Source organism: Lolium rigidum, chromosome 1 (genome assembly GCF_022539505.1).
Source record: "Lolium rigidum isolate FL_2022 chromosome 1, APGP_CSIRO_Lrig_0.1, whole genome shotgun sequence".
NCBI classification, from domain to species: domain Eukaryota; kingdom Viridiplantae; phylum Streptophyta; class Magnoliopsida; order Poales; family Poaceae; genus Lolium; species Lolium rigidum.
Window position 1 is genome coordinate 127,439,538 of NC_061508.1, and position 27,508 is coordinate 127,467,045.

General features: G+C 43.3%; 3 protein-coding genes across 3 annotated transcripts; 1 reads left to right on the forward strand and 2 right to left on the reverse strand.

Annotated features, from left to right (window-relative positions):
* Positions 1 to 4,982: 4,982 nt before the first annotated feature.
* LOC124682040 (probable E3 ubiquitin-protein ligase XERICO) lies at positions 4,983 to 5,940 on the forward strand. Its single transcript, XM_047216806.1, has one exon. It carries the CDS (start codon positions 5,102 to 5,104, stop codon positions 5,567 to 5,569), a length of 468 nt encoding a protein of 155 aa, XP_047072762.1. The 5' UTR covers positions 4,983 to 5,101; the 3' UTR covers positions 5,570 to 5,940.
* Positions 5,941 to 6,781: 841 nt separating this feature from the next.
* Positions 6,782 to 14,735, reverse strand: LOC124670541 (C2 and GRAM domain-containing protein At1g03370-like). The gene is made up of 9 exons (XM_047207055.1): positions 13,659 to 14,735; positions 12,106 to 13,470; positions 11,354 to 11,536; positions 10,897 to 11,180; positions 10,696 to 10,812; positions 9,169 to 9,425; positions 8,776 to 8,953; positions 8,374 to 8,646; positions 6,782 to 7,434 (listed from the first exon to the last, which is right to left on the reverse strand). The coding sequence occupies exons 1-9, from the start codon at positions 14,005 to 14,007 to the stop codon at positions 7,240 to 7,242; spliced, it is 3,201 nt and encodes a 1,066-aa protein (XP_047063011.1). The 5' UTR covers positions 14,008 to 14,735; the 3' UTR covers positions 6,782 to 7,239.
* Positions 14,736 to 18,928: 4,193 nt separating this feature from the next.
* LOC124682053 (vacuolar-processing enzyme beta-isozyme 1-like) lies at positions 18,929 to 22,303 on the reverse strand. The gene is made up of 9 exons (XM_047216813.1): positions 22,085 to 22,303; positions 21,354 to 21,518; positions 21,010 to 21,166; positions 20,845 to 20,930; positions 20,533 to 20,732; positions 20,403 to 20,451; positions 20,131 to 20,334; positions 19,230 to 19,436; positions 18,929 to 19,111 (listed from the first exon to the last, which is right to left on the reverse strand). The coding sequence occupies exons 1-9, from the start codon at positions 22,289 to 22,291 to the stop codon at positions 18,929 to 18,931; spliced, it is 1,458 nt and encodes a 485-aa protein (XP_047072769.1). The 5' UTR covers positions 22,292 to 22,303.
* Between the last annotated feature and the right edge of the window lie 5,205 nt (positions 22,304 to 27,508).

A 27,508-nucleotide genomic window follows, 5' to 3' on the forward strand; every position in this document is an offset into this window, starting at 1 on the left:
TTACGTGATGAAAACGGTCTTTTTTAAACGTGGAGGCAATTTTGGCTCCATTCATTAATGACATGACAAGTTTTAAAATCCAGAAGCTATAATGGGGATTACTTTCCCAAAAATACATGACAAAAATGCTTTACCCCTGTGGCCACCCAAAGCCTAAGGTCGGTTTAAGCGATGCCAGAAGTATTGGCGGCAGAGTGAATTTTATTTATAGGTTTTAAAAAATTCTGAAACAAAATTTAATAGTAGCTAGTGGTATACCCTAATAATGTGCACAAGTTTTAGTTTCAAATGTTTTGTATTCTGAGCTACATAGAAATGAAAAAGTCTGTCTTTTTTAGAGATTTGAAATCACTATGTTTACATCTTCATTTTTGTTATTTTTGTGTAGACCAAATTACACATTGTTTCCGATTGAAAATTTGCTCCTTTGTGAGATACATTACTGACTAGGCCATGATAGGTTTTCAAAATCTTTTAAAACGTAGAGATATTACTTTTAACTTATTTAAATAAAGAGATCATTGGTAATGATGTGCACCAAATCTCTGTCCTGCCAAAAGTCCTTATGAGCCATACTAGTTCAAAGGTTAGCATGCCTCGATCAGATTAGCCAAAGTTAAGTTGTACCAATCATGAGTCAACAGTGGAACCGAACTAATCAGCAAAATTCAACCCGGGATGCGCGTTAACCCAGATTTTTCCCTGTCCCTTTCGATCACATCGTCATCGCAGCAACGACGCTGTCCCTCTTCCCACTCATCCTTGTTCACCTACAAATTCCGTTGGCGATAGCTCAGCTGGTCCACGGCCGGACAGACGGCAGCATCCGGCCGGGACTGGGAGCGCCGTGTCGACCATCCGGCAGGGCCATCGGCACGTCGCCGTCGGCGACCGCGTCGCTCTCGCCGGTGAGTGAGCCCGGCCGCGTGTACGTGCGAGCGTATGGGCGTAGGAGAAGCTTCGATAGCGTTCAGCCTTCAGCGTGATGGTCACGTCTTTGCTTGTTAATTTGTCCGCTTCCCATGGAAATTACTACTGCCGTACATAAACTCGCCAGTCTCTAGCCCAGGTTAAAAATGGTCGGGCATATTTTCAGTCGATCGACAGGAAAACAAGAACAATCCACACACGTCACGAGTAGCGTGGAGCAGTTTCTTTCCGTAGCAAAAAAAATTGGCAACTTGTTTCCGTACCAATTGATTTGACGAGTTTGGGTTCGCCCACTGTCACGTCATGGACTCGCATTTTAGCAACAGTTACGAATAACTCGTTCACCTTTGAAATCCCCTCTCTGTTATTTAGAAGCAAAAGATTTAAAAAAAATCATCACTTGACTGGTATATACTTATATGGTGTGATGCAACCATGAAAGAAACATTGGAGTCCTACCGTGCTAGCGTCTGATGCCGAACTGACAGCTCACCAAGATCAACAACGCATGCACTGCACCTAATGCAACATCAGGATCAGATCTAGCTGCATGCCTTCGTACAATTTGGATGTTTTAGTGATTTATGTAGTCTTGTCAGCTCCTGTGATCTTATCCGGCAACTGTGTATAGACCATCTCTGCCACGTACTGCTAATTTGATTTCTTAAAACGTTAACGAGATGGCAGGATAGCTAGGGTAGATTCAACTTGGTAACTTGCCTTAAATAGCGCGGGACACTCTCACAGTGACAGGGATCAGGGGACCAACACTCTCCAAATCAAGGTAGATGATTTAGGATAACAGCTTTGGCGAGGATGATCTCATCGTCCTCATTGACTCTTGCGTACTCACCATGTATCTGCAAATATTAGCAATAACACAGTACAAATAGTGAAGACAAGACTTTCAGTGTGACTCCTTAGGAGAATACTCAAATATGCTCATCTGCATTGAAGAATCACAACACTTGCTAAGAATTATGTCATACTTAGGATTCATCAAATGGAAGGTGACTCTATCTACACCTTCATTTGTGCTCCCAACGAAGGTGAGCATGGTGTGCTTCAATATCGTCAACAACTCTAAAGTTAAGCGGCGATAGGTCAGGGCATCCTGGTAGACAAATTCTTGCAACCCCACATTAGTAATAAGTGTATTGAAATCGTTACCGCCTATCCCAAGATGGTTAACAATGGCAAGACATGACCACTTGGTGGACGTGATGGTGCGTACACACAGCTGCTTGAAGCGGGTGAAGTCTTACTTCCTCCCTAGCGCGATCCCGAGGTACTCATCCTCGGTGGTCTTGCTCTTCTAGGCTTGTCCCTCGTGTCCATACTTATCAATGGCTGTCCCCTCGTGTTCATATCTATCAATGGTAAACTTGGAAAAATTTAGCACTTTGGTTCCAATATATTAGAGTAGTAATTGGCCCTCTACAAGTTACATGTAAAGATCTCCTCAAAATAATACTACAAAATATGCTTGACAAATAAACCATTCATATGCATCTAGGAACTATGATTGGAAATATAGTGATGTTGGGCAAAGATTTGCAAAAAGTGATTAAGGGATCAGAGGAGAAACGTACCTTAGATCGTTAGTGCAAGAGGAATTGATAAGAAATCGAACAAGTAAAGAGATCCTCAAGATGGATTTGGAGAGTTTGGAGGAAGAAGTAAGAAAATTTGAGTGTTTGTGATTTAGGGTTACCTCTTCCCAAGAAAAAAAGGTTGACTCATTTTTTCCGTGCATCCTCTTCCTCTAGTTTACACTATCTTCTCCAGGTTATAATCCTTATCTTCTGACGGTGTGCCACGTCAGGAAGAAAGATGAGCATCCCAACTACCACTGTCCGTGGATGCGTTTCCTTCACTCATCCTTTTTATGCACACGAAATTGCGATGCTAGAATGCTTCAGTTTCCACTTTCTTGCGTCAACATAGAGGTGACCTCTTTTTTTGTCACCTTCTTTGCTAACGATGCGGCATGACATTAGAGTGTTCCTCATTTTCGTGTCCGGGTCCTAGCAATTTCTAGAAAGGAAAGTCACCCACCTCACGCCTCGGTTTTGTGGAGGCGATGGGATAAAAAAATGTTTCATCTCATGGCATATGGGAATAATTTAACTTCACCATAGTTACTGAGTCAAATCCACATTCGAACGATGTTTTGAACTTTGAAGAAATCTATATGCAGAACAACTGTCTTATGGGGTTAACCCCACATTCTTTGCATGTGATATCTAGAATTTACTTGAGTTAGCCGAGACATGGTTTGCGTCTTGGGTTAATTCATGATTTTTTTTTTTTGCATATGTTCTCTTCCGCTAATTTACGTCTATCTTCTCCGCATGTCACTATCCTCATCTAATGACAGTGTGCCGCGTCAAAGAGAAGGATGAGCATCCCAACTACCACCATCGGTGCATACCATTTGCTTCTCCTTTTTATGGGCAAGAAAATGTGATGCCAAGGTCCTTCGGTATCCACTTTATTGCGTCAAGTTAGAGGTGACCTCATTATTTTCCCTCGCCTACTTTGCTACCGACAAAACATGACCTCAGAATGTCCCTCTTTTGCTTGTTCGCAGAGCAATTTCTGGAATGGAAAGTCACAGCCTTAATTTGTTTTGTCGGCAGGAAGGGATAAAATGTTTCATCGCACGGCGTCCAAGAATAACTATACTTAATTAATTGCAGTAACTAGCACATATTTACCGAACAAGGTATTGAACTTTTAAGAGATCTATATGGAGAATGCCTGCTTTGTGGTCTTGATGATTTTATGCTTGCAATATATGAAATTAACTTGACTTGTTCAAGACGCGCCTTTTATGTTGGGTTAATTCAATGAATCTTGTTGTTGCATATGTTCTCTTTTGGTAATTTACGCCTAGCATACTTTGGTTGCACTATCCTTATCCTTTGACAGTGTGCCGCGTCAGAAAGAAGGATAAGCGTACCAACTACCACGATCGGTGGATGTGTATCATTATCCTCTGATGGTGTGCCGCGTCGGAAAGAAGGGTGAGCGTACCAACTACCACAGTCGGTAGATGTGTATCATTATCCTCTGACGGTGTGCCGCGTCGGAAAGAAGGATGAGCGTACCAATTACCACCGTCGGTGGATGCATATCATTATCCTCTAACAATGTGCCACGTCAGAAAGAAGGATACACGTACCAACTACCAACGTCGGTGGATGCGTATCATTATCCTTTGACGGTGTGCCGCGTCAGAGAGGAGGATGAGCGTATCAACTAGCACCGTATGTGGATGCGTATCATTATCCTCTGACAGTGTGCCGCGTCAGGGAGAAGGATGAGCATCCCAACTACCACCGCCGGTGGATGCGTATCCCTATCCTCTGACGGTGTGCCGCGTCATAAAGGAGGATGAGTGTCCCAACTACCACCGTCGGTGGATGCATATCCTTTACTCCTCCTTTTTGTGATGCCAGCACCCTTCGGTTTCCACTCTCTTGTGTCATCTTAGAGGCCACCTCATTCTTTTCTCGTCGCCTACTTCGCCACCGACGCAACGCGACACCAAATAGTCTCTCTTTCACGTGGTCGCATCCTAGCGGGTTCTAGAAAGGAAATGTCTCCCACCTCACGCCTTGCTTCTGCGCAAGCTAAGGGATAAAAAATGGTTCATCTTGTGGCATCCATGAATAATTTTACTTAATCAAAATAACCGAGATAAGGCCACATTTGAACTATAGGTTATGATCTTTCAAGAAATATATCATATGGAGAATTTCTGCCTTGTGGTCTCAACCGGTCAACCCGTGTTGTGAGTTTGTGACCCGGTGGGTCGATTGCGTTGTGCACTGGATGAGTCCACTCGGCGCACTATGTGTGGCTGGGGCGGCGGGTCAAGAGATGGCAACAATCGTCCTGGCAGTCCATTGTCTCCGGTAACTTTTCCCAGCCTGAACTGTGCGTGTGAATCAGCGCCGGCTTTCCTTCCCGTTTACTCACCACTGGAAAAAGGCAGCTCAAGGCCTATAAATACGTCGCCTCCTCCTCCCACTCTCCCCAGCACCATCGATCCCCACCTCTGCCGCAGGGTCGCACCCACCACCACCACCACCCGCCGGAAACCCCCAAATCACAACCCACTCCAGCCCCCAACTCGATCCCCACCGGAGCCAATTCCGGCGAGATGGGCCTCTCGAGCATGCCGGCGCCCAAGGACAACCTCTTCATCTTCCTCCTCTACAACACGGCCGTGTCCATCGCCGTGCTCTCCGACCTGGTGCGCGCGGCCATGGCCTTCGTCGGCCTCCCCGTGCCGCCCGCCTGGGGGGACGACGACGACCAGCCCCTCGCCATCCCGTCCTCCTCCCCCGCCCCCGCGGGCCCGACCCTCGCGGACAGGTTCCGGAGCAGCTTCACGCCGGCCCTGTTCGGGCGCGGCCCCCGCCGCGGCGCCTCCCCGGACTGCCGCGTGTGCCTGGCCAGGTTCGAGCCGGAGTCGGTGGTGAACCGGCTGCCCTGCGGCCACCTGTTCCACCGCGCCTGCCTCGAGACGTGGCTCGACTACGACCACGCCACCTGCCCGCTCTGCCGCCTCCGCCTCCTCCCCGCCGCCGACGACCCGCCCTCGCTCGGCTCCGCCCGGGTGTACTGAGAGATCTGCCGCCGTCCATTCGATTCGATTCACCACCGCGCGCGGAGCCAGCTCCATCTGCGCCCTGCTGCCGTGTGCGCGCGCATAGGAAAATTGAGGATCCATCCATCCCCCATTTAGCTCTAGCTCCACCCCCAATTAGTTCGTTCTCCTTTATTTACTCTATCTAATGTTTTACAGTAGTAGTGCCGCGCGCTTCTTATTAGAGTGGCCTCTTCCTCTTCTTCTTCCTTTGTTGCGCTGCTGATGTACCTTGTAAATATCCGCCGAGAGTGCTCCCATCCATTGGACATGGAGGGTGTAGCGCTTCTGTGTACACCGCTGCTTTTGCAATTCAAAGAGATGATGAAGATAATATCCATGACATCAAAGTTGAGCTCCTTCTGCCTCTCTTGCTTTCTTCTTTTCTCATGTATAATTGTGCTAGTAGTAATTAATAATCAGTCTGCGCCTTTTTTCCTAGAAATTTAACTGAATTTCGATGCATCTGTCAAATTATTATATATAGAAACAAAAGTAGTATGGGCGCACGTAGAAATAGAAACTTTTTCAGAGAAAAAACGGCAGCAATTCTTCTTGCGTGGGAGGAGGAAAGAAAGAGAATGTTCTAGAGGGAATGGTCGACACAAGATATTTTTGGGGAGGAGGAGCAGAGCCAGAGCAGGTCGCCGGGCGGGAGGATATCTCTAGACGCAATTCGTTGGGCGCTGAAAGGCACGGTGTGTGAGTCACATGGGTTGCGTGCGTGCCTGTCGACATGGCCGCACTCCCCGTGTCCGCGTCTGCGTCCATGAATGTGCCCATCAATTCACCCTCCCTCCCCTTGTTTCATTCATCAGTAATCTGTCTGCCAATCATGTTATCTCGACTCCGTGGCCCAGATGCGGCACTAGCTAATTTGTTTCTATTTACAAGATGGAGTGTGATAGTACCGTGACAAATTATCAAATGCAATGCTCGGAAATGCAACAGTTCCACAAATTCTACTATTCAACAGAGACAAGTTGGTTAGACCAGAATATCAAACTTGGGAGTCCAATTTTGCATTCCACAGACGGGGACAAGAATAGTACAGTACTGGTCCTTTTCAGCATTGCGGTTTTGTTATGTTCTCCTTCTCAATATTCATGCCTTGGCTATCCCTATCCTCCCAACAGAAAGGAAGAAGATACAACAGCTTAACACAAGAACTGTCTGTAAACTTCACAACTTTATTGGATCACTTATTTCCGCCTCTGAGCAGTGCAACCCGTGATCTTTGAAGCAAAGGTTTCAGATGGTTCAATTCCATATACAAAAAGATACGCACAACACAGTGCTGCAATCCTATGTATGTCCTTGTGTCACTGTAGTTCATCACTCCATACTGAGGCCGCTATCATGGTTTGGTCTAAATGCTGTAATCTGTGATACATTTTGTCAGATACAGGCATACAGCGCAACATAACAAATGGATTGGTGTCCTGTGTTCAGCCACAATGGCTCAGCTGCTGCAAATGGGTTGGATTTGCAAAGCTCGCCTCTAAAATGGTCTAAAGAATGAATCAGTCGCCCGTCCGGCGTGAATCTTCAGTCAAGCAATGTATGTACAGAAGATCATTACCGGCGGTCAGAATATGTCCGGTCATTCAGTATTAGTATGCACAGGGGTTTGTCACGGATGAATGGTCCTATCGGGCTTGCGGGAGCTGCTTTGATGCAAGGCTGAACATCTCCTTTAGGCGAGCAGACGAACTTGAGAGAACATTCTTCTCGATTCTCTTCTGGTGCCTGGTGCTCTTTGACCATTCGATTCCAAGATAGACCTGGACGCTGCACGCCTTTTGTTTAGGAGCAAGGTCTTCGATCTGATATTTTATATGAAGCTGCATGCACAAAGTCAGGTGTACATGTCATTTACAATGTTTATTCTGGTTTTATGTATGCAGAAAATAAGCACAACATGTTTAATTTGCTCCGAACACACAAAGGAACAACTTGGAACATGTTAATTTTGATATTTGGGTACACATACATGAAAGACCAGAACAAACATTTACTCACAACCTACATAATATTTGGCTCGACATATGTAAAAAACCAGAACAAACATCAATCATTAATTTATGCATCACAAGTCATGTGTACCTGACAGAAAATCTGTACTCAAATTGATTACTGTACTACTACGGTTTCGGTCGTGCATTGAAATTGTTTCATCTTTCTAACCAGTGGAGGATAGTCTATATAAAAAGCCAAAGTTCTAGTACCTAATACTGACCTTCTGAGTCAAACTAAAATCCTCTATCTCAGCGAAGATTTCAACCAATTAGTGTAACTAAAGCGATGTACTTCTAGGACAATAGAACACTTCAATATACAGAACAGATGTCATGAAGTGAAAAACCGCACCATCTTTCAAAGGCAGAAGTTTTCTAGACATTGTGAAAGGTGTCACATGAAGATCATGTAACTGCCAGCGGAAGGGTTCCTCCTCACTGGTGCAGCTCACGGCATGGTCCACATGGAAAACACTGCAATGCTTGTGTATGAGGGTGAACCATATCAAATCAGGCCTGGCTGTGGCGATTGGCTAGGGTGGAAGGGCTCCAATCAGTATGCCCAAGAAGAGCATCGCCAATGTAGCTCAGTCATGTGCATGTGAGTCCTAGCCGTGTATGTAAACTTCTTTTTGTATCAATACATCGAGAAGCGAAGATTTTGCGTTCAGATTGTGCTACTCTTAGACACTTAGCCACTAGTATAAGCATGGTTTTGTTTTTTTCTGAGAGCTGCGCATAGAAGATTTGAGTATATCCACATACCGTGAAGAAGTCACCAAGGAGGACCCCTTGAAGTTCCATGATCTCTTCTATAATCCACCCTTTCTTATTGGGCATAGGAGATTTCAGTTGGGTACCAGTCACTTCTCCACCAACAGGAGACAACCTCCTGCTGAACTTGTAATGAATTTGTCTTTGAGATTCATCGGGTTTATCTGATTCCCATTGTGTAGCGGAGTATTTTAGGCAGCCAACTTTCTCCATGACTTTCATCTCCAACGAACCTCCTTCAAACAACTCCATAAGTGAGTTCATCTGGCCAAAGGAACATTCATTTCAGTTCAACTTTGTGATAAATTTCATCATAAGTAGTTACAGAACTTGCAGGTGCAACTCAGGTGCAAATTAAATTTGCCACGGCGTGTATAAATTAACTTGAATTACATTAGCAGATATGGTCGAGGAAAAAACTTCGCTCATCTGAAGGCTCTTGGAGTCCTCAACACCAAGAAAAATTCCACTGTCTTCGCTCTCAAGAGTTTTATCTTGGGATTGCTCCTCAGCAATCTGTACTTTGGACTCGGAGCTCAAAGATCTTGCTTTCCATAAAGCCATTATCGTCCTGTAAAGCATCCCAAAAAATATCTATAAGGGCCAGACTGAAATGCCAAGAATCATAATGACATGCAAAAGGAGATTTCAAGGTGCTATGGTCTAGTGTATCAATACAGATGTTTCTCGATGGTCTAGACTGGCCGTTGTAACTGGAAAACCCTTTAAATGGTTTATTCTAGTGGAGCTAATAATTCATATCATTTCCAAAAGGTGGAGATTTACCTATTGGCCACACTAAATGATGCAAAAGACTGCAGAGAAAACTTCAGCTTTCCACTCTCAATGCTCTTTGCACCATGCTTTGCATCCATCCCTCTACCTTTGTGAAGAGTTATTGCAAGGGATGGACTCCACGACGCTAGTGATGGAGGAATTGCCTGTATGTCTTCAATATCCTCCCATAGAAAGAAGAACTTTGTTTTTCGGCCAAACATGCTTGAATAAAATCCAATAATTCTTGGAGATAAGAAAAGATGGCCCTGAAATGAAAAGTACATATTATCTTGTTAATTAACAGAACGTTTAGTAAGTATTTCATTTTCTTTTAGTTTACTATTTGATCAGACACCCTTTGCTACACACATTTCTTTTCTAAATTTCATTTTTCAATATACATGTTTGAAACTGGCAATACAAGATGCTCATAGTATACAAAAGTGTGTACATCCTAACAAGTTAGCCATATCCAAATAAATGAATTTCCATATCTTTTAAGAACAACTAATTAAAGAGTACACAATTCACAATTCTGCAAGTATAACATATTTTCAACCTTGAACTCTGTAACCAGTTGCTTCTAACCATGAACTCCTGAATCAGTTTACTTTACCCCCATTGTCCTACCCCAACTAGTTTTGTGCTGATTAGGACGAAGCGCGTGGTGTCACTTACAAACGTCAGCACCTTGCCATGTCAGCAACGTAAATATTTATTTTATAAAAATCAAGTAAAGGAGAATTTAACAGTCAAAAGATGGTGAACTTCTTTAATAGTAAATCTGCAAAGAAATAGATCTGAAGTTTCTAAAATGTTTTTCCCCATAGTCAAACTGAAAAAGGATTCAACAGTCAATCTTGAAAAACTTTTTCCAAAACTCCGTCCATATTTTTTCAAATATATTATGTTTTAAACTTTTTTTTTCTTGATTTTCTAAAAAAATACTTACATTGTTTGATGTGTATAAGTCATGCCACTTCTCTTTTTTTCGATAAAATGGAAAGCTTTGTGTCTCAATGCATGTATATAGAAGAAGAGAGTTAAACTGATTTAGAAGTTTGGGAGTTTACTTTAAACTGACGCCAATTGTCATCTTAGTTAGCACAAAACCACTTGGGATATGGCAAGGGGGTAAAGTAAACTGACTCAAGAGTTCAATGCTAAAAAACAAACTGTTACAGAGTTCACGGTTGAAACTTAAACTTCTGCAATTGTTCAAGGTTGAATATGTTAGTAGGACTATGTATTTCCTTTTCCTACTCTATCTCGTACCATGTATAGATATGGGCCTAATGCCATGGCAATAGATCAAGTTGCATATTTCCTGACAGAACAATGGTCTTTTTTTTTCTATAAAAGGCTATCCATTCTAGGTTATGAGCTCAAGCAAAGAAGAACGAATGTATTCTGTCCCTGATTTTCTATCCTCCCAGTCTATGTTCGAACCCTCCCTTCCAATATCCCTGATCCCCATCAAGCCTTGATGTTTGGCTATCCGCTTTATAATAGTGTCAGTTGCAATTTGAGAGGTACCTGTGTAGGCAATTTTCGCTTCAAGTAGCAAGTAAAACTGCTGATGAGAAATTCTTCAGCTGGCAGAGAGAATAGCTCCTGGAATGCAGTATTACTTCGGGGAGACCGCAATGGCATCTGGCAGTAGTAACCCAGATCAGACTAGGGGAAACTCACATAGTAACAGTATGCTTTCAAGAAGATGGGAAGGGAAGTACTCACCTTCTTACCAACTTCTTTCTCCATTTTGCTCAGAAAATCGGAGACCATACCAGTGCCCTTAGAGTTGTTCAAAAATATTCTGAGGTGTAACTTAGACTGCCTGGACTTAGCCAAGTTACCTTCAAGAGGAATCCATACATCGGCTAGCTCTGACAGGTTTGATTTGACGAAGTTGATTTCAGCATGTCCAAGGGAGGTAACTTCATCAAATGGACCATCAAAATCGTACACATGTACATTCATCACTGATGGAGGATCATCCATGGCATCAAACTCGAAGATGTCTGCGAGATTTAGGAAAATATATTTAGTTGCTCAATACATCATGTACCAGACGGCTCTATCTTTTCAACTAAAATGGGGGAATTTCCATGTTAACTTTTCTTAGTGATATGTGGTTATGGAAGATGTTACAGATCATGAATGAAAATCAGAAACTTTTTCACAAATAACATACCGTTCCACTGAGGTTCAAGTGTTTGGAACTTGATTGAACTTGTTTTTGTTTTACCATTGCAAGTAAATACCACGTAAGGATCAGAGAAACCAGTAGCATCGACTGGTGCCAACTTGGTTCCCTCAATCAAAGCAACCGTCAACAACCATCCGTCGCCTTTTGCTTTCACGCCATGATCACCAACTGCATGAGGAAAAATATTAGCCTAACCAAAAATCACATTTAGGGCAACTAGATTCAGTAATGCACATCAAGAAATGAGAGTCAAATCGATATGGTACATTTTTTTTTCGAAATGGGGATACCCCAGCCTCTACATCAATCGATGCATACGGCTTATTTTATTGAAAACAAATCAGTTTTACAACCAGCAACATTCGAAACTTATTACAAATCATGGATCACATAGAGTCGCCATAAAAATAAGCCATCTAAACAGATATAACATGAAGCGCCTTTGCATCATCGATATGGTACGAATACATAGGTTTCTTTGGAGAAAACTGACAGGACTGAAGTTTTGCATTTCTTTTGCATGAAGCAAATTGAAAGCTCTTTTAATTTACAACACGTTAATGTCAGGACAGTGGAGAATATCCAAAAGGCATGCTAAACAGCAAGACAGCTGAACTTTGTTATTATTTGATAACATAATCTTGGTTATTAATAACTGGAGTCTTCCATTTACAAGGAGGTACATACGCATTGCAGATGGAAAGTGATGAAATGAGGATTGAAAGGGAAGAAAGTACCTTTTTGTTCCCTTGCCTGAAAAAAACACAAGATTTTCTTAAATATGTGTTGCACCTGAAGAAATAATAGCCCACCCATGACAATCTCGCTGAGTGAATCTGGCAAATCTAATCCAGGAAACTCAAGTCCCTGAACTGCACCTGAATTCACCAGTGAAATGTGCACAACAATGTACAGGGCTACAAAAAGGGAGGACAAGACACCAAAGTTGCAGAAGTATAGGAATGCTATCTTCAAATCAGACTCCTGGCCCCCTTGCAATGAAGCTAAGACCTGTTCCTTGTCTGACCCAGCATCTTCTACATCAATAGGCTTGATCCTCTCTGCCAGTAAATCAGAAAACTGTGCATAGTTTTGCTCCAAGCCTTGTCTTGCACCATTTTCTATCATACTTTTCAGCATAGTACTCTGAAGAAAATTCATGCGCCAAGAAATGACCAAATGTGAAGTCTGTTGCTCAGAATCAAGTTCTGGACCTGGCATAATACGGAAAAGAATCTCTGTCCGAAAATAAGTACCGCAAGGAACATCAGGGGTGCTGGCACTCATTAAAACTGAATACTCTTTCCCATCAGCCTTCAAATAAGATTGTTCCTCTGTTGCTTTAACAGCTTTAACCAATTTGGATGGTGCAGTTGTATAGGTTACCACTCTCTTCAGAGACTCCCCACTATTATCAGTTCTCCAGGGTTCAGTTTTGAAATCAGTACAACCCTGAGTCTGTATCAATGTTGGTCGAAAATCTGAATCTGGTGAGAAGAGAAGGTTATTCAAATCACCAGGCGACGTAAAATATGACTGGTTAACAAGAATTCCTTGTAAATTCACAGGCATTTCGACTCCTTCATGCTTTGATTCAAAAGATTTCAAGAGTTCATCAAATGAAGCTTCTGTAGACATATCATCAGTTTGGCTTACAGGGACCTCAACTCCTGCTGGTTCTTGTTGAACCTCTTCCGACGCCTCAGTCTTCGCCATAGACGTTGACGAAAGATCATCAGTTTTCTTGACAAACATTTGACAGACACGATCAACAAGCGAGGGCCTCTCAAGCTTTTCTGTTTTAAGAGTTTCTGCTCCATTAGAAATTTCCGTACCAATCACCTTAAACTTGTCCTCCGCGGCTGTTTGATCCATCCCTTGGCTACATATTTCCTCTTCAGGGATTTGAGCTCCACCAGAATACTCAATAACATTGTCTCCTTTAGGGGCTTCATTTTCTTGATAAGCTAATGCAGCTGATGATCCAGTGCTCGGACTTGATACCAATGAATATTGTTTCTGTATGCCAGTTAGTTCAGCTGTATCAGACCATGATCGTGTGGCCCCACCTGTTTCTAGAGATATTGCAACACAAATCTCCCCTGCAATGGGCAACCAAATGATAAATCAGAAAAGTGACTATAGTTTTGTGCACAATGACATGAGTAGAATTTGTCTTCACAAAGTCAAATACTGAATCCATATGCAAAAAGACAAGGCATGATTTAACATAGCAAACGACCATTAGAAAATACTACTAGGAAAAAAAAATCAGAGTTGAAACAATTACCACAATCAACTGCCTTGTCACTCTTGCCCTTGGGAAGAAGCTGGTACCAGCGCGTACCGAGGGAGAGGTCCTCCGCAGCCAGAATATCCTCCAGTGGCACCGTCACCTGGCCCAGGAAGTCATCAGTCCCGATCATGTCTTCATCATAGACGTCGAGCTTGAGCACTTCCCGGACATCAGCGACGACCCAGCTGAACTCCTGATCCCACTCCGGGTTCAGGTTCATCTTGACCACCTTGGTCTTGAACCTCTGCTTCCCAACCTGCAACTTCACATAGGGGTCGCTGAAGCCGTTGAAATCCATGGCGCGCAGGTTGCGGGCTCCGATCACACGCACAGTCAGCCTCATCTCTACCTTCTCAAGCCACAAATCCCCCGCCAAGAATCGCCAAGAAATGGCAAGAATCGATCAGGAGCTTTGCTCCTTTCCCGATCGCAGACAAACTCCGCCCCAAAAGGACCACTCCTGCCAAGAAACGGGCCAACTACCTCTGCTCCCCAACAGCCAATCCGAAGATCAAAATGGCAAAACAGACTCGCATCACTTATTCCACGCCCATTACCAATCCCGGCAAAGAAACAAGGCCGACAGGCACATCGGCCGCTTTCCAGGCGCAAATCTCCCTTTCCAAATCTAGGATCCCCACTGGATGTGGACGCGCCACCAGAACCAGATCAGATTTAGCCGAGCCGAGATGAGACGGACAGGAGCAGGAGGATTGGAGGAAGAAGAAGCAAGCAGACGTGCGCGAGAGAAATGGCGAGGAGGAGGAGGAGACCAAATGAAGGGAGTAACCGGCAGACCGCGCGCAAGTCCTTCCTCAATATACTAGCTCCCAAGTCGTCTTCTTTGTTGGATCAAGTCAAAGGAAAACAAAGCCAACCACATGGATGGATGGACGCCAGATTTCGTCAACGACACAGGAGGAGCGAAATGGGAAGGAAGCGACGAGTGGGAAGGAGGTGGTGGAGAAAAGGCATCGTGTTCTTCATAGTGCACACCCTATTAAACTAGCGGCGGCGCATCCGCCTTTTTGGCGTGCCGGTGATTCCCCCGGCCGAGTCGGCGGCTCGGCTCGGGGTTGCTAATTTCTTCGTCTTGTCCTTCTCCGGCCCTAGTCTCCCCGCGTTTGCGGTTGGTCGCCGTCGCGCCGTCGCTGTACAAGACCTCGGGATTCCGGTGTGAAGACGGGAGATTTCCCGTGACGAATTCGTCGGCGCAAGTACAACTGCAGCCATCGTGAGTACGGCCAGAGGGCTGCCAGACATTTGATTCCGGACGGATGGTCATGATTGAGATCTTGCTTGGATTGGGCAGTACACGTCTAAAAGCGGAAAGTAGTTCTGCACTATCAAACATACTCCCTCCGTTCTGAAATAGTCTACATTCTAGCCCCAAAATTTATTCTGAAATACTCTACATTCTAGCTTTTAGTCAACAACAACACTGAAAACGAGGTGGTTTTACTCTCTTTATTGGATGTTGTTATTTTCAATGTAGTTTGGATTGGTTGTTCAAATATCTAAGTAGTACTAATAAATGCACTACTAATTTGTCTCCTTTTTTCTAGAATGTAGACTAAATCAGAACGGAGGGAGTACACGTGCATCTTTATCCAGAATTTTGTCTAATATATAACTCGTAAAAATAAGAATTTTGTGGCATTGTACATATCTGTGTCCTTTATATCTGTGGAAAGTAGTTCCAAGAAAACGAAAACATAGATTGGCCATTAGGAGAAAAGAACAAAAAATAGTATTTTTTGGAGACTAAATTCAGACAAGCCGTGGAAAAAAGTTCTTATTGTGAAGATTTTGAACCTTATTTTATATTTGTAATGCTTTTTAGGCCAGAGCATGTGCTCGGAGGCTCCATTTTTCAAAAAAAAAAAACTGTAAGGACCCTTTTAAAGAAAAAGAAAAAATAATGGGATTGGAATCTCATTGCATGCTAAATTATGCATGGACCAAAACCATATGACCTAGTATCCTAGAAAAATCACATCAACTTGAAAAGAGGCACGACTTTTAGATGTTGCACCGGAAAAAAAATATAGTAGACTTTTTCACATAATGTGCTACTTTATTGAACAAAGAGAGAGAAAAAGAGTAGTTGCATTGAACTGTGAGATGATTTTTTTCATACTCCCTCCATTTCATATTACCTCGCATATAAGATTTGATAAAAATCAAGCTTTGTAATCTTTGACCAACAATTAATGACAAATTATTAATATATAAAAAGAAAATGTAAATGATTTGACAGTACATTGCATTACGATAAATAATATATCGTAATAATTATTTTTACATATATCTTGTCAAATGTTGCAAAAGTTTTGACTCTGTCCAAATCTTATATGCGGAGTAATATAAAACAGAGGAAGTATGATAGACATCGTGCTTGAATTTCTCCAATACTTAGATGAAACATTTATATCATATGAGAATTGTTTTTTTCATATTGGAGACATCGTGTGGTTGGATTTCTCCAATACCTTATGTGCAATCATAAGGTCCGACAGGAATATCCATATATATATTTCCTTGGACGATTTTCTTACACTTGAATATCATTTTCTGCACAGAGCACGTGCTCCCGCGTGCACCTATGAATTACGCATGTTCAGTCGTCAGTTTCGATAGTTAACCATATCCATTCCTGTATGGTAAATATCCCCGAGGTGATTGGAATGCATATAATATTGTCCTTTGCATGTAACGTTATATAAAAGCACGAAATTCACTCCTTGACTTTGAATTCCATAGGCCACGGCTCTTTATGGATAACTGCAATGGACAACGTCAATCAGTTATGATCTTAAAACGAAGGAGATGATTTCTTTGATACTTCTGTCGTGTTGCTAGATTGATCAATAATTGCGTTAGCCACTTCCCATGATTTACATGTCCATCAAATAAATGTGAAGACAACTTTTCTTACTGGAGAGTTGTAGGGAAAATATGTACGGCACAACTTGATGGTTTTGTGATATCTAAGCAGGAAATAAAGTTTGTATATTATTGAAATCCATAATAGGTTGACATCTGATGATTTCTCTGTAAACGTAACAGATATGTATACTACCACTATGGTAGAGATTTGGGGTTCATCATGTATTTATAGTTGATGACGTGCTTATATTTGGAACAAGCATAACAATCATTGACGAGGTCAAATCTTTCTCATCTCGGTGTTTTAATATGGAAGGCTTATGAGAGGTAAATGTAATTCTAAATATAACAATGAGAAGGGGGTTGCTTTGAATCAATCTCACTATGCCAGAACTGTTCTCCGCTTGGGTTTGACAATTGCAAAATGTCTCCAACACTATATGATGTTAGCATCAAATTTAAAACTTATAACCCATGAGAACGTAAAGATTAGTTAAGATGTCGACAAATAATTAGATCCCTCATCTACCTGCTATGTGTTACATGACCTGGCATCTCTTTTGTTGTGAGGAAATTAAGACGGTTTATCTCTAATCTAAGAGATGATTATTGGGTAGCACTATACGGGATTGAAATTAAACCCGTACGACCATAATTTGAAATTCCTTATATGGATACCCTCCCATGTTAGAAGGATATAGCGATGTCAACACAAATATGAATGAGATCAAAGCCATATGTGGATTTTTTGTTGTTGTTGGGCCACGTAGAGATAAACAAAAAAAAATCCCTATGCTAAACTTTCAGGAACTAGCCGAGGTAGAAGGTCACGAGGATTATCACTAGATGCGCATGTGGGGAACTTGATGAAGCGCGTCGGTGCAGTGCAGACGATCCGATCCAGTTTCACGATCATCGAAGTGCTGAACACACAACACCTCTACCGGTATCCACACGCACAAGAAGGAGTACCGGCGGCAGACTCCTAGGTCTGGTACGGCGGCAAGGGATGGAGTGGAGGCTAGGGTTCCCAACACATGGATGGTCTAACCATAACCGCAAGCCAAGCAGCGCACCTTATGTTCAAATATCGCTTCACGTTAAAGGTGTGGGACTTGATTAGGACTTGGCTCGGTCTTTATGCTATCCAGAGACCGCACCTATGATGGAAAACCCTTCGATTGAAGGGTGTTGGAGGGGTAACTTGGTAGCGTTAGGTAATCAAAGAAAAATCATGTCCTTCTTAACTACGATTGTCTCTTAGGCAAATTTGGAACGGAAGAAATGAGAGGGGTTTTCACAGAAAAATTCACAAGACCTTACAGCATCATTGCTAAGATCAAGAACGACGCGAGGAATTGGGCTATCGCTAGGGTAAAGCATTTGAGAGCGATTTTACCCTGGGAGTAGCTCATCGTTTGGCATTCTTGCCATGTTTTTATCTTGAAAGACTTATGTTTGTGAAATCTTCTCATTATTCAGTGAGATGGGGCAAATATCTTGTGTCCGTTGGAAAAATAATGAAAGAAATAGATTACCAGCAAGCGAACTTGGCCGTGTGCAGATGTAGGTGTACATACACAAACACACACAACAAGTAGGGACCCCAATTAATTGTTGAGTTTTGTTGGTCCTAATGAAGATATTATGTCAAATTTCTTCCAAAATTATTTAGGGAGGTTAGGAGAACATTTACCCATCCACGTCTTACCATCGTGTCTCTCAATACAAATTGCCCATTGCCCAACATTATGTAACTCAGCCTTTCTTTTTTCCCCTCTCTGCCTTTCGTTTCCTCAATGGTTGCACTTGTTTATGCTAATCTCTATCAAGAATGCTTATGTATAAAATAATGATCCGGTTAGCATCTTTAAAATTAAAATTATGTCCATTCAAGTGATTGGTGCACCGGCTTAAATTTCATCTAAATCAAAATTTTGAAAGTCCTTTTCTGCAATGATACAGCAAAAGTACTTAACAGATTGGCTACAGTATAGATTAAATTATGCCCAGGAAATATTTGTTGTAATGGAGATTTACTTGAAGATTTTTACATAAGCATGAAGAATTCACATCTTTCATTTTGTAAATCATATTTCTTGGAAAAGTTGGGTTGGACTTCCATGCATGGTATCAGAGGGCTTCCCACTGTCATGCAACATTATTCATAGAGTTGTGTCATAATCATTGCCTTTCAATTGATCGCACAGTCAAACTTGATGTACACAGGCATGACCATAAAGTACTGATTAACCCAACACACACAAGGGACGTCCTGTTGGGTGGTTTCTTGTATATCAATTGTATGTAACACCTACGAGGTCTAGGAGCCTCTGGAGCATTCGCTGTTGCTCCGGTGTACTTCAGCGAGCGGATCAGGCGCTGTGGCCTAGAACCAGTGGGCTCCACTTCCCCGAGTTGTAACCACTGCAAGCACCGACGCTCGCCTCCTTCATCTCTGCCTCGGAGACGCCGTTGTTGCAGAGGTTTGCGAAGGCCCTCATGTGTTTCATGCCGTACTGAGTAAGTGATCCGCAGTGGGATTCGAAAACGCGCACCTGACAATGGGCATCATTACAGAGTAAGTTGCAACATAAAACAGAAAGAACCTGGATGTACAAGCAACAGCAGAAACTCTATGGCATTTAAATACTACTAAAAAACTATCACACTTACCATCCTCTTCAAGCAATCCCAGTCGTCGACTACTGGTTGGCCGGAGCTTCTAGGAGCTTCAAGCACTGAAGGGCCCTTCTCAAATCCAAACACAAGCTTCCCGATGAAATCAATACTGCTGTCGAGGTGCTTCCTGTGTGCCACGGTTTCTTTGATCTTTTTCAGAACCTGCACCTTCTCTTCCGATCCAGCATTTAGCTGCTCATACTGAAAGCAAGAGGACACATTAGCAGACAAATTTGGCAAACTAGAACACATGGGCAAAACAAAACATTGATGTGCATAACTTGAGCCTATTATGGGAGGATACAGTGTTAAACTGAAAGTTAGTATATGAGCTGAAACCCTCCCAAGTTGGATGCTATTCTTTCAGAGTACTGTCAATCTGAAACCATATCTTCTCAACACCATGAAGCTACATTTCTATTTAGAAGCTTAAGGTCATCCCCATATATTCTCTAGCAAGTCGACAATCCTGGTTATGAGGCCTTTATAACCGCATAGGTAGTACTCTGACTGGTTGGCCAATGTGAAAATTACATTGGAACAACGTTTGCTTAGTACAGTTAAGCATAAGTATTCAATTTCTTTTATGCTAAGGATGAATTCAAAAAAATAAGCAATTAGTTTGATTTAAGCAATCATCCAAAAATATCTCCTCTTTTCTTCTAGAATTCCTACATTTTATTTGGAACATCGTAAGTAACCAAATTTCAAGGTTTATGGACCGCTACATCCTTGTAGATTTGCATTCAGTATCCGAAGGAGTTCATGAGTCAAAACACAGTAATATGCATTGTTTCGCGCAGCAAGCACTGCTTCTACATGTAGCAACCAATAACAGTGAATATTCAGGAAATAACTGGGTTAACTGAAACAGAAGAAACAACTGAAATTTTACCCTCTTCCACATGAAAAGAATGTCCGCATCCCTTTGATTGATTGCACCCTCCAGGCTGGGCAAAGGCAGCCTGTTTGTGTTGTTGACATTTGCAGGATCAAAGCCTTGATAAAGGAAAAGCTTCTCGTCCTTGAATGTCTTGTCACCATACTCCATGACATGAGAACCAGTTAGGCTATTTGAGCTTGAGGTTCTCTTTTTAACCTGCCCAAGAAAGCAGTGAATTGATGCCACTAATTAACCAGAATGGAGAAAGCGTTCTCGAGACTTACCGACTCGTACTGATCCTTGATTGCTTCCTTCTTTAGATTGTGAGTTTCACTGCAAAGTAGGTTTTATGAGATGTCAGATGAGAAATAAAGTTCAGACTGCAGAGCAAAATATATTTCAAACGATTCTTACCTGTCTTCCATCCAAGACACACTGTAGACGTCACCTAAACAGGTAAGGTATTCGTGAGGAGGTGGTGGATTCCATCCTGGGCAGTATGTTCCCCAACTACTTTCCTGTGCGTTTGCTGCTGTTGTAACATAAATATTAAGATCTTGAGGCATTATACCCTCAAACATACTGCCACTGTCACACGCTTCGACATATATAACCTGCAAAGATTGTAATTTTAATCACAGATAAGACTCTAATCAAGAGTACTATTTCATACTATTTAAAAGATATACTATTTTCTTAGGGAAAAAAACAAAATTAACGTTATACCATTTTTGAATAGCTCTTGGAAGCATGCTTTTCTCGCAACACCTTAATGAAGTCGCCAGCAAAAAGCCATGGATTGTTGGGCATACCTACAAACTTGCTAAGGTTAGTTCCGCTTCAGAAGTAAATCAGGTAAATGATACGTAACATTTATGTGGGAGTATGCACCAAGAGAACCAGCCCCCCCATGATCTGCATAATAGATGAAGATGTGATCATTCGGTTTGCTGTTTATGACTTTCCTACTCCCTCCGGTAACCGCTGTTTTGTTGCCCATGAGGACCGCGAAGAAGTTTTCAGTAGTGACCTGGTCACCAGTGTAGTCCTGCAATGGATGTTAAAATTGATCAGTACGTCTAGCAGGAATACAACAACATGCATTCTGTAGTATGTCAAATAAAACAGTGCTAAAGCTACGAATCATTCTCGGCTTAAAAAGTACAATCGACATTTAGAATTTCATGCACACTCTTCTTTGAAACTAAATTAAATGGAGCACAGCCAGACAATACCTTGGGAACACCCGCGTAAACATCTTTGCCTTTAGGATGGTTGATGATGACTCCACGTCTCGGGTTCTCATGGTTATTGGCGATGTCGTCGTACATAAACACCACGATATTCTCCTCCTTCAGCCCTCCCTTCTTCAGAATCTGGTAGGCGTGGCACACATCGGCCTGTCGTGCATCAAGAACACCACAACGTTGAGCAAGCACCCATAGAATTGCTTAGCGATCGAATTTTAACCAAGCACGTCCCATCAATTTTTCATATACAGAGCAGCATTGAGTCATCATGATCATAATCTATAAAACAAGTAGCCCCAAATGGCCCTCACCCGAACAAATTTCTTTTCCAGTTATGTGTCTCGCACTACATTTTCCTATGAACTTAGACAGAGCTCATGTCCTGCTTTCATAGATGAAGTAACCCCAGCGGGTCACCAGTTTCAGCTAAGAAACTGAACATGTCTCGAGCTGTTTACAGAGATCTAAGATCTAACACACCCCACTCTGCTGCAGCGAACAAACACTAACTCTGCAACTTGAACCAAAACTAAAAGAAAGCAAAACAGAAAGGAAAGAACTGGAACACAACGATAGTACAGGATAGTACAGCTGAAGCAGGATTTTAAGCCCGATGAGCTCGATCAAAGAACCAAGAAAATATTAGAGCAAATACTAGCTGGAACTCCCACAGTTCGGAAGTAACGAGATTGAAGCTTCCAAAGCCGGAGTCTCACCTGGTGACGGTAGTTCCCGTAGCCGGAGGAGCCCGCAACGAGCACTGCCCACCTCGTGATCCCTTCCTCCGCCGACGGGGCAGGGGCGGGAGCAGCGCCATGCTCATCCTGCGTCGGCAGCCGAATCAGCGGCTTCGCACTCCCCTCCGCAGCGACCGCGGCCACCGCCAGGAGCGAGAGGAGTCCGCACACCCACCAGCGAGCCATCGCCACCTCAAGAACAAGCTAGCTGGAGAGATCAAGGGAGAAAACAGAGAGCGAAGTGTGATGTTGCCGGTGAGGACTGAGGCCGCATTTTATAGCCGCAGCGGCATGCTGCACGGAGACACGTGGACGTGGTGCGCGGGCCCTGACGCCGACGAGGCAGTTCGCACCTCGCTGGCGCAGCGCCTCCCTAATCGGATTTGCGTGGCGTGGCTGAGACTCCAATCCTGCCTTGGGAATTGTACGCCTAAACTTGCTAAAAAGCGCCAGGTTCCTACCGGATTTCGGCTGTGGCCAGGCGCGACGTCGTACTCGCCGCCGGCGGTGGCGGTTGGCGTCATGAATTAGCCCGCGGCATGGCTCCGTAGTTTGCGCAGCCTCCCGGCTCTATGGCGACGGAAGAGGAAACGGGAGGAGACTGACGCTACTCCTGCGGAGAAAATGGAGTTTGGCTCCAAAACTCATATTCAAAACTAGAGCAAGGTAATTAACCTTCCCACGCTATTATCTCCTCTCAGGCTCTCCACCAAACCGACATTTTTATGCAGACCATAATTAGCCGACTTTGGCCGCTGAGGTGCTTGGTGAAAGCCAGAAAAGGAGAACATGATCTAGTGACGCCTACGGCGACGCATGATGTGAGCCGACTTCGTAGAGAAAACATAGAATGTTCCACGACTTTGGAGGAACAAGGTAGTGTGTGGCAGTGGAAACCGTGAAGACTTCAGAGGAGCAATGTATCCACTTATGTGCTGCAGCTGAATATGTGATAGTTTCACCTCAACTAGCCGCCCAGTTCGTCCTCACTAGCAACCAAAAAGTGGAGATATAGACCTAATTGTTGTTGTATTTCTAACCCCGTGTGAGGTGCACACATTTGTCTCTGTTGTCCATCTCTGAAACAAGATATGTGATAGCTCACTATTCTCACTCCATAGCAACTTCTCTTTTCCGTCTCTCTCAAAGGAAAAACTGAAATCTGTATAACACGGATTTTCTATATACCATATAAATAATTAAATATATGTAATGATAATTTTAATAAAAAAATTGTGACATATTTACGTTGCACAAAAACTTGAGTTTTTTTATCAAATAAGTTATATCCTTGACCTACAAAGTTTGGAGATTATATAATGTTTGTTTTGGAGAAAAATAAATAAACATAAAAAATGGGTGTGTAGGTGCTCAGTCACAACTCACTAGTACAAAACAAACCTTATATTCTTAGCTCCAAAGAGCATTAGCACCGGTTGTGCTATGAATCCAGACTATGTGGCCATAACGTCGCATGGGACCCGCAAAGCTTTAGCACCGGTTCGTGACACGAACCGGTGCTAAAGGGCATGAACCGGTGCTAAAGGGTTGGCGCCAGCCGTGTGGCAGACGCGAAACCTTTCGCACCGGTTCGTGCCATGAACCGGTGCTAAAGGTAAACATTAGCCCCGGTTCGTGGCACGAACAGGTGCTAAAGCCCCCCCCCCCCTTGCCTATAAGTTCAGCTCATCCCAGCCAGCCCTCTCCTTTGTTTTTTTTTGTGAAATGTGTGAGGGTTGTGTGCTTGTTTGTTTTTCTTTCATATGCACAAGAGGTGCTTGATGAAATGCCTGAGAGAATGATGCCACTTGATTTCACAAAAAAAAATGATATGAGGTGCCCGAGCGACACTTAAGCTTTCTCCTCTTTCTTTCCTACTCGATCGAGGTTAATTAGAACCTCTACCCTACTCGATGAGTGGTCATTTCACTATTTATTATGTTATGGTTTTTTGATAAACTTAATTATATGATGCGGATGAACCGGCGGCAATGGATGTATGTTGGCCGATGCCTTAACGAGTTCACTGCGGGCGTGGAAGATTTTCTCCACGTGGCTGAGGAAAACCATTGGGCGGATGGTCTTATGTGTTGTCCATGTGTTGACTGTCAGAACTTAAAGCAATACTCTTCCTGGCAAGTACTTCAGTCCCACCTCCCTCGGAAAGGTTTCATGCCCAGGTAATTGTTGGACCAAGCATGGAGAAATAGGGTTTATGATGATGAAGAAGAAGTGGATGATGATATGTACCCTGAATATGGTGATACTGTAACAGGGCAGGCTGAAGATGAAGAATCAGGGGAAGCTAAAGATGAAGAGGCATCAGATGAGCCCGCTGGTGATCTTCGTCGGGCCATCGCTGATGTACACAGAGAAGCAGAAAGTGTAAACGAGAAACGGAAGTTAAAGGGCATGTTAGAGGATCAAAAAAAGGTGTACCCATATTGCGAAGATGACAATACAAAGCTTGGTACCACACTGGAGTTGCTGCAATGGAAGGCAGGGACTGGTTTATGTGATAAGGCATTTGAGAAGTTACTGAAAATAATGAAGAAGAAACTTCCAAAGGATAATGAATTGTCTGACAGTGCGTACGAAGCAAAGAAGGTTCTCTGCCCTCTAGGATTAGAGGTGCAGAAGATACATGCATTAATGATTCCATCCTCTACCGCGGTGAGGAGTACGGAAATTTGGAAGCATGCCCGGTATGCACTACACTGCGGTATAAAATCAGACGAGATGACCCTGGTGATGTTGAGGGCGAGCCCCCCCCCCCCCCTCCTCCCCAGGAAGAGGATTCTTGCCAAGGTTATGTGGTATGCTCCTATAATAGCACAGTTGAAACGTCTGTTCAGAAACATAGAGCATGCCAGGTTGTTGCGATGGCACAAACAAGACTGTAAGAAAGACGAGATGTTGAGACACCCCGCTGATGGGTTGCAGTGGAGAAAAATCGATAGAGAGTTCCCGGACTTTGCAGGTGATGTGAGGAACTTAAGGTTTGGTCTAAGTACAGAAGACATGAATCATTTTCGGGAACAGAGCTGTAGTCATAGCACCTGGACTGTAACTCTATGTACCTATAACCTTCCTCCTTGGTTGTGCATGAAGCGGAAGTTCATTATTATAACAGTGCTAATCCAAGGCCTGAAGCAACCCGGCAACGAATTGATGTGTACCTAAGGCCATTATTTTGAAGAACTCTTACAGTTGTGGGTCAAACCAGGTGTACGTGTGTGGGATGAGCACAAACAAGAGCCATTTTACCTACGAGCATTGCTTTCCGTGACCATCAATGATTGGCCTGCTCTTAGTAACCTTTCAGGACAGACAAACAAGGGATACAATGCATGCACGTACTGTTTAGATGAGACTAAAGGTATATATTTGGATAAATGTAAGAATGTTGTGTACCCGGGGCATCGTCGATTTCTTCCAACCAGGCACGCCATGAGAAAGAAATGCAAGCATTTCAGAGGTGAGGCAGATCATCGGAAGAAGCCTAGCCTCCGTACTTGTGATGCTTTACTTGATATGGTCAAGGACATACAAGTAATCTTTGGAAAGGATCTTGGTGGTCAATTTGTTCCGAATGATGTTGCTACCGGACACGCGTCCATGTGGAAGAAGAAATCTATATTTTTGGAGCTACCCTATTGGAAAGACCTAGAGGTCCGCTCTTCAATCGACGTGATGCATGTGATGAAGAATCTTTGCCGAGAACACTTTATCTTATTAAGTTTCAACTCATTTCCTATAACGCTTTTACTGCTTTATTTACTTTATATTCAACCATTTACAACACCCCTGTTCAAACATTTTGAGACTAGAAAACAATTTATAAGTAATATTTAATAGAAATTAGCAAGGGGCATTAAGACCCTAACTAGTATCTCCTCGTGGTTCGATACTCTTATTTCGAAACCAGTTACAACTGATATGTGTTCTTGCAGTTATCAATACACCTATGCCTAGTTTGCATACTTACGAGTTCTTGTTCACTTTCATATGAGCTTCACATATTTAGTAGTTTTATTAGGATTTTGCTATGTTTCCCTCGTCTTTGACATGTATTTAGGGGTTATTGGCAATCATGGAGAAAGGGAACAAAAGGGACCAAGAGGGTACAAGATGGGAGAATTACAAGCACCAGACTTAGCCATATGAGGTGTATGAGAAGTGATATTTTCCCAACATCTTATATTTAAGATCTAAGTCCATGTTGTTGTAGCCCTCGTCCATAAAAGTTCAACTAGCCGAAGAACACCCAAATGGGAGTTCGTATGAAGAAATGGCGTCCAATATACAAAAGTCTAGTAACTTTAGCAACCATTGGTACGGGCAGAGTCCACCCGTACTGGGCTCGGACGGCTCCGTTTCTTCAAAAGAAACAACATTTGTGAAGGCCCAATGGGCATATTCGGCCCTGAGCTCCGTCGGTTCATGAACCGACCTCCATCGCCTATATAAAGAGGAGAGGAGCCAAGGAGAGGCACAATTCATCCACGCCCTAAGGGGCGGAGCCCTGCCGCTCCGCCATCGTCGTCATCTCCGCAGCCGCCGTCTCCATCAACAAACAGAAGAGGAGGAGGCTAGGATCTTGAAGGGCAACACATCGATCTCCATCATCAACATCTTCACCGCGATCCCCTTTGTCTACTTGGTTGTGATCCGAACTCTATTAGGATTTGCACTCGTATACAATTGTATCTTCATATTCAATCCATACTATTGCTATGATGTTGATCCCCTTCATGTATGAGTTGTTCCTTTGTTCTTGGGGAGATATGGAGAAATACTAGTACTATTATGATGTGAAATAAAGATGCCTTATACCTTTGATCTATGAATGTGTGTTAGTTCTCTCTCTCTTGATATCATATGTTGTGCATGATACATCTCCAACGTATCTATAATTTCTTATGTTTCATGCTAGTTTTATGACAATACCTACATGTTTTATTCATACTTTATATCATTTTTATGCATTTTCCGGTACTAACCTATTAACAAGATGCCGAAGCGCCGGTTCTCGTTTTACTGCTGTTTTTGGTTTCAGAAATCCTACACAGGAAATATTCTCGGAATTGGACGAAACAAAAGCCCACGGCCCTATTTTCCACGGAGGGTTCCAGAACATCGAAGAAGAGTCGGAGACGGCCAGCAGGGGGGCCACCCCATAGGGCGGCGCGGTCCCACCTCCTGGCGCGCCCATGTGTGGGGAGCCCACCCCCTGGCTCCCCCGACGCTGCCTCTTCGCATATATATTCCTTCGTATCGGAAAACCCTAGGACCGAGAGCCAAAATACGAGAAAATTTCCAGAGACGCCGCGGCCGTCAACCCCATCTCGGGGGGTTCTGAAGATCTCCTCCGGCACCCTGCCGGAGAGGGGAATCATCACC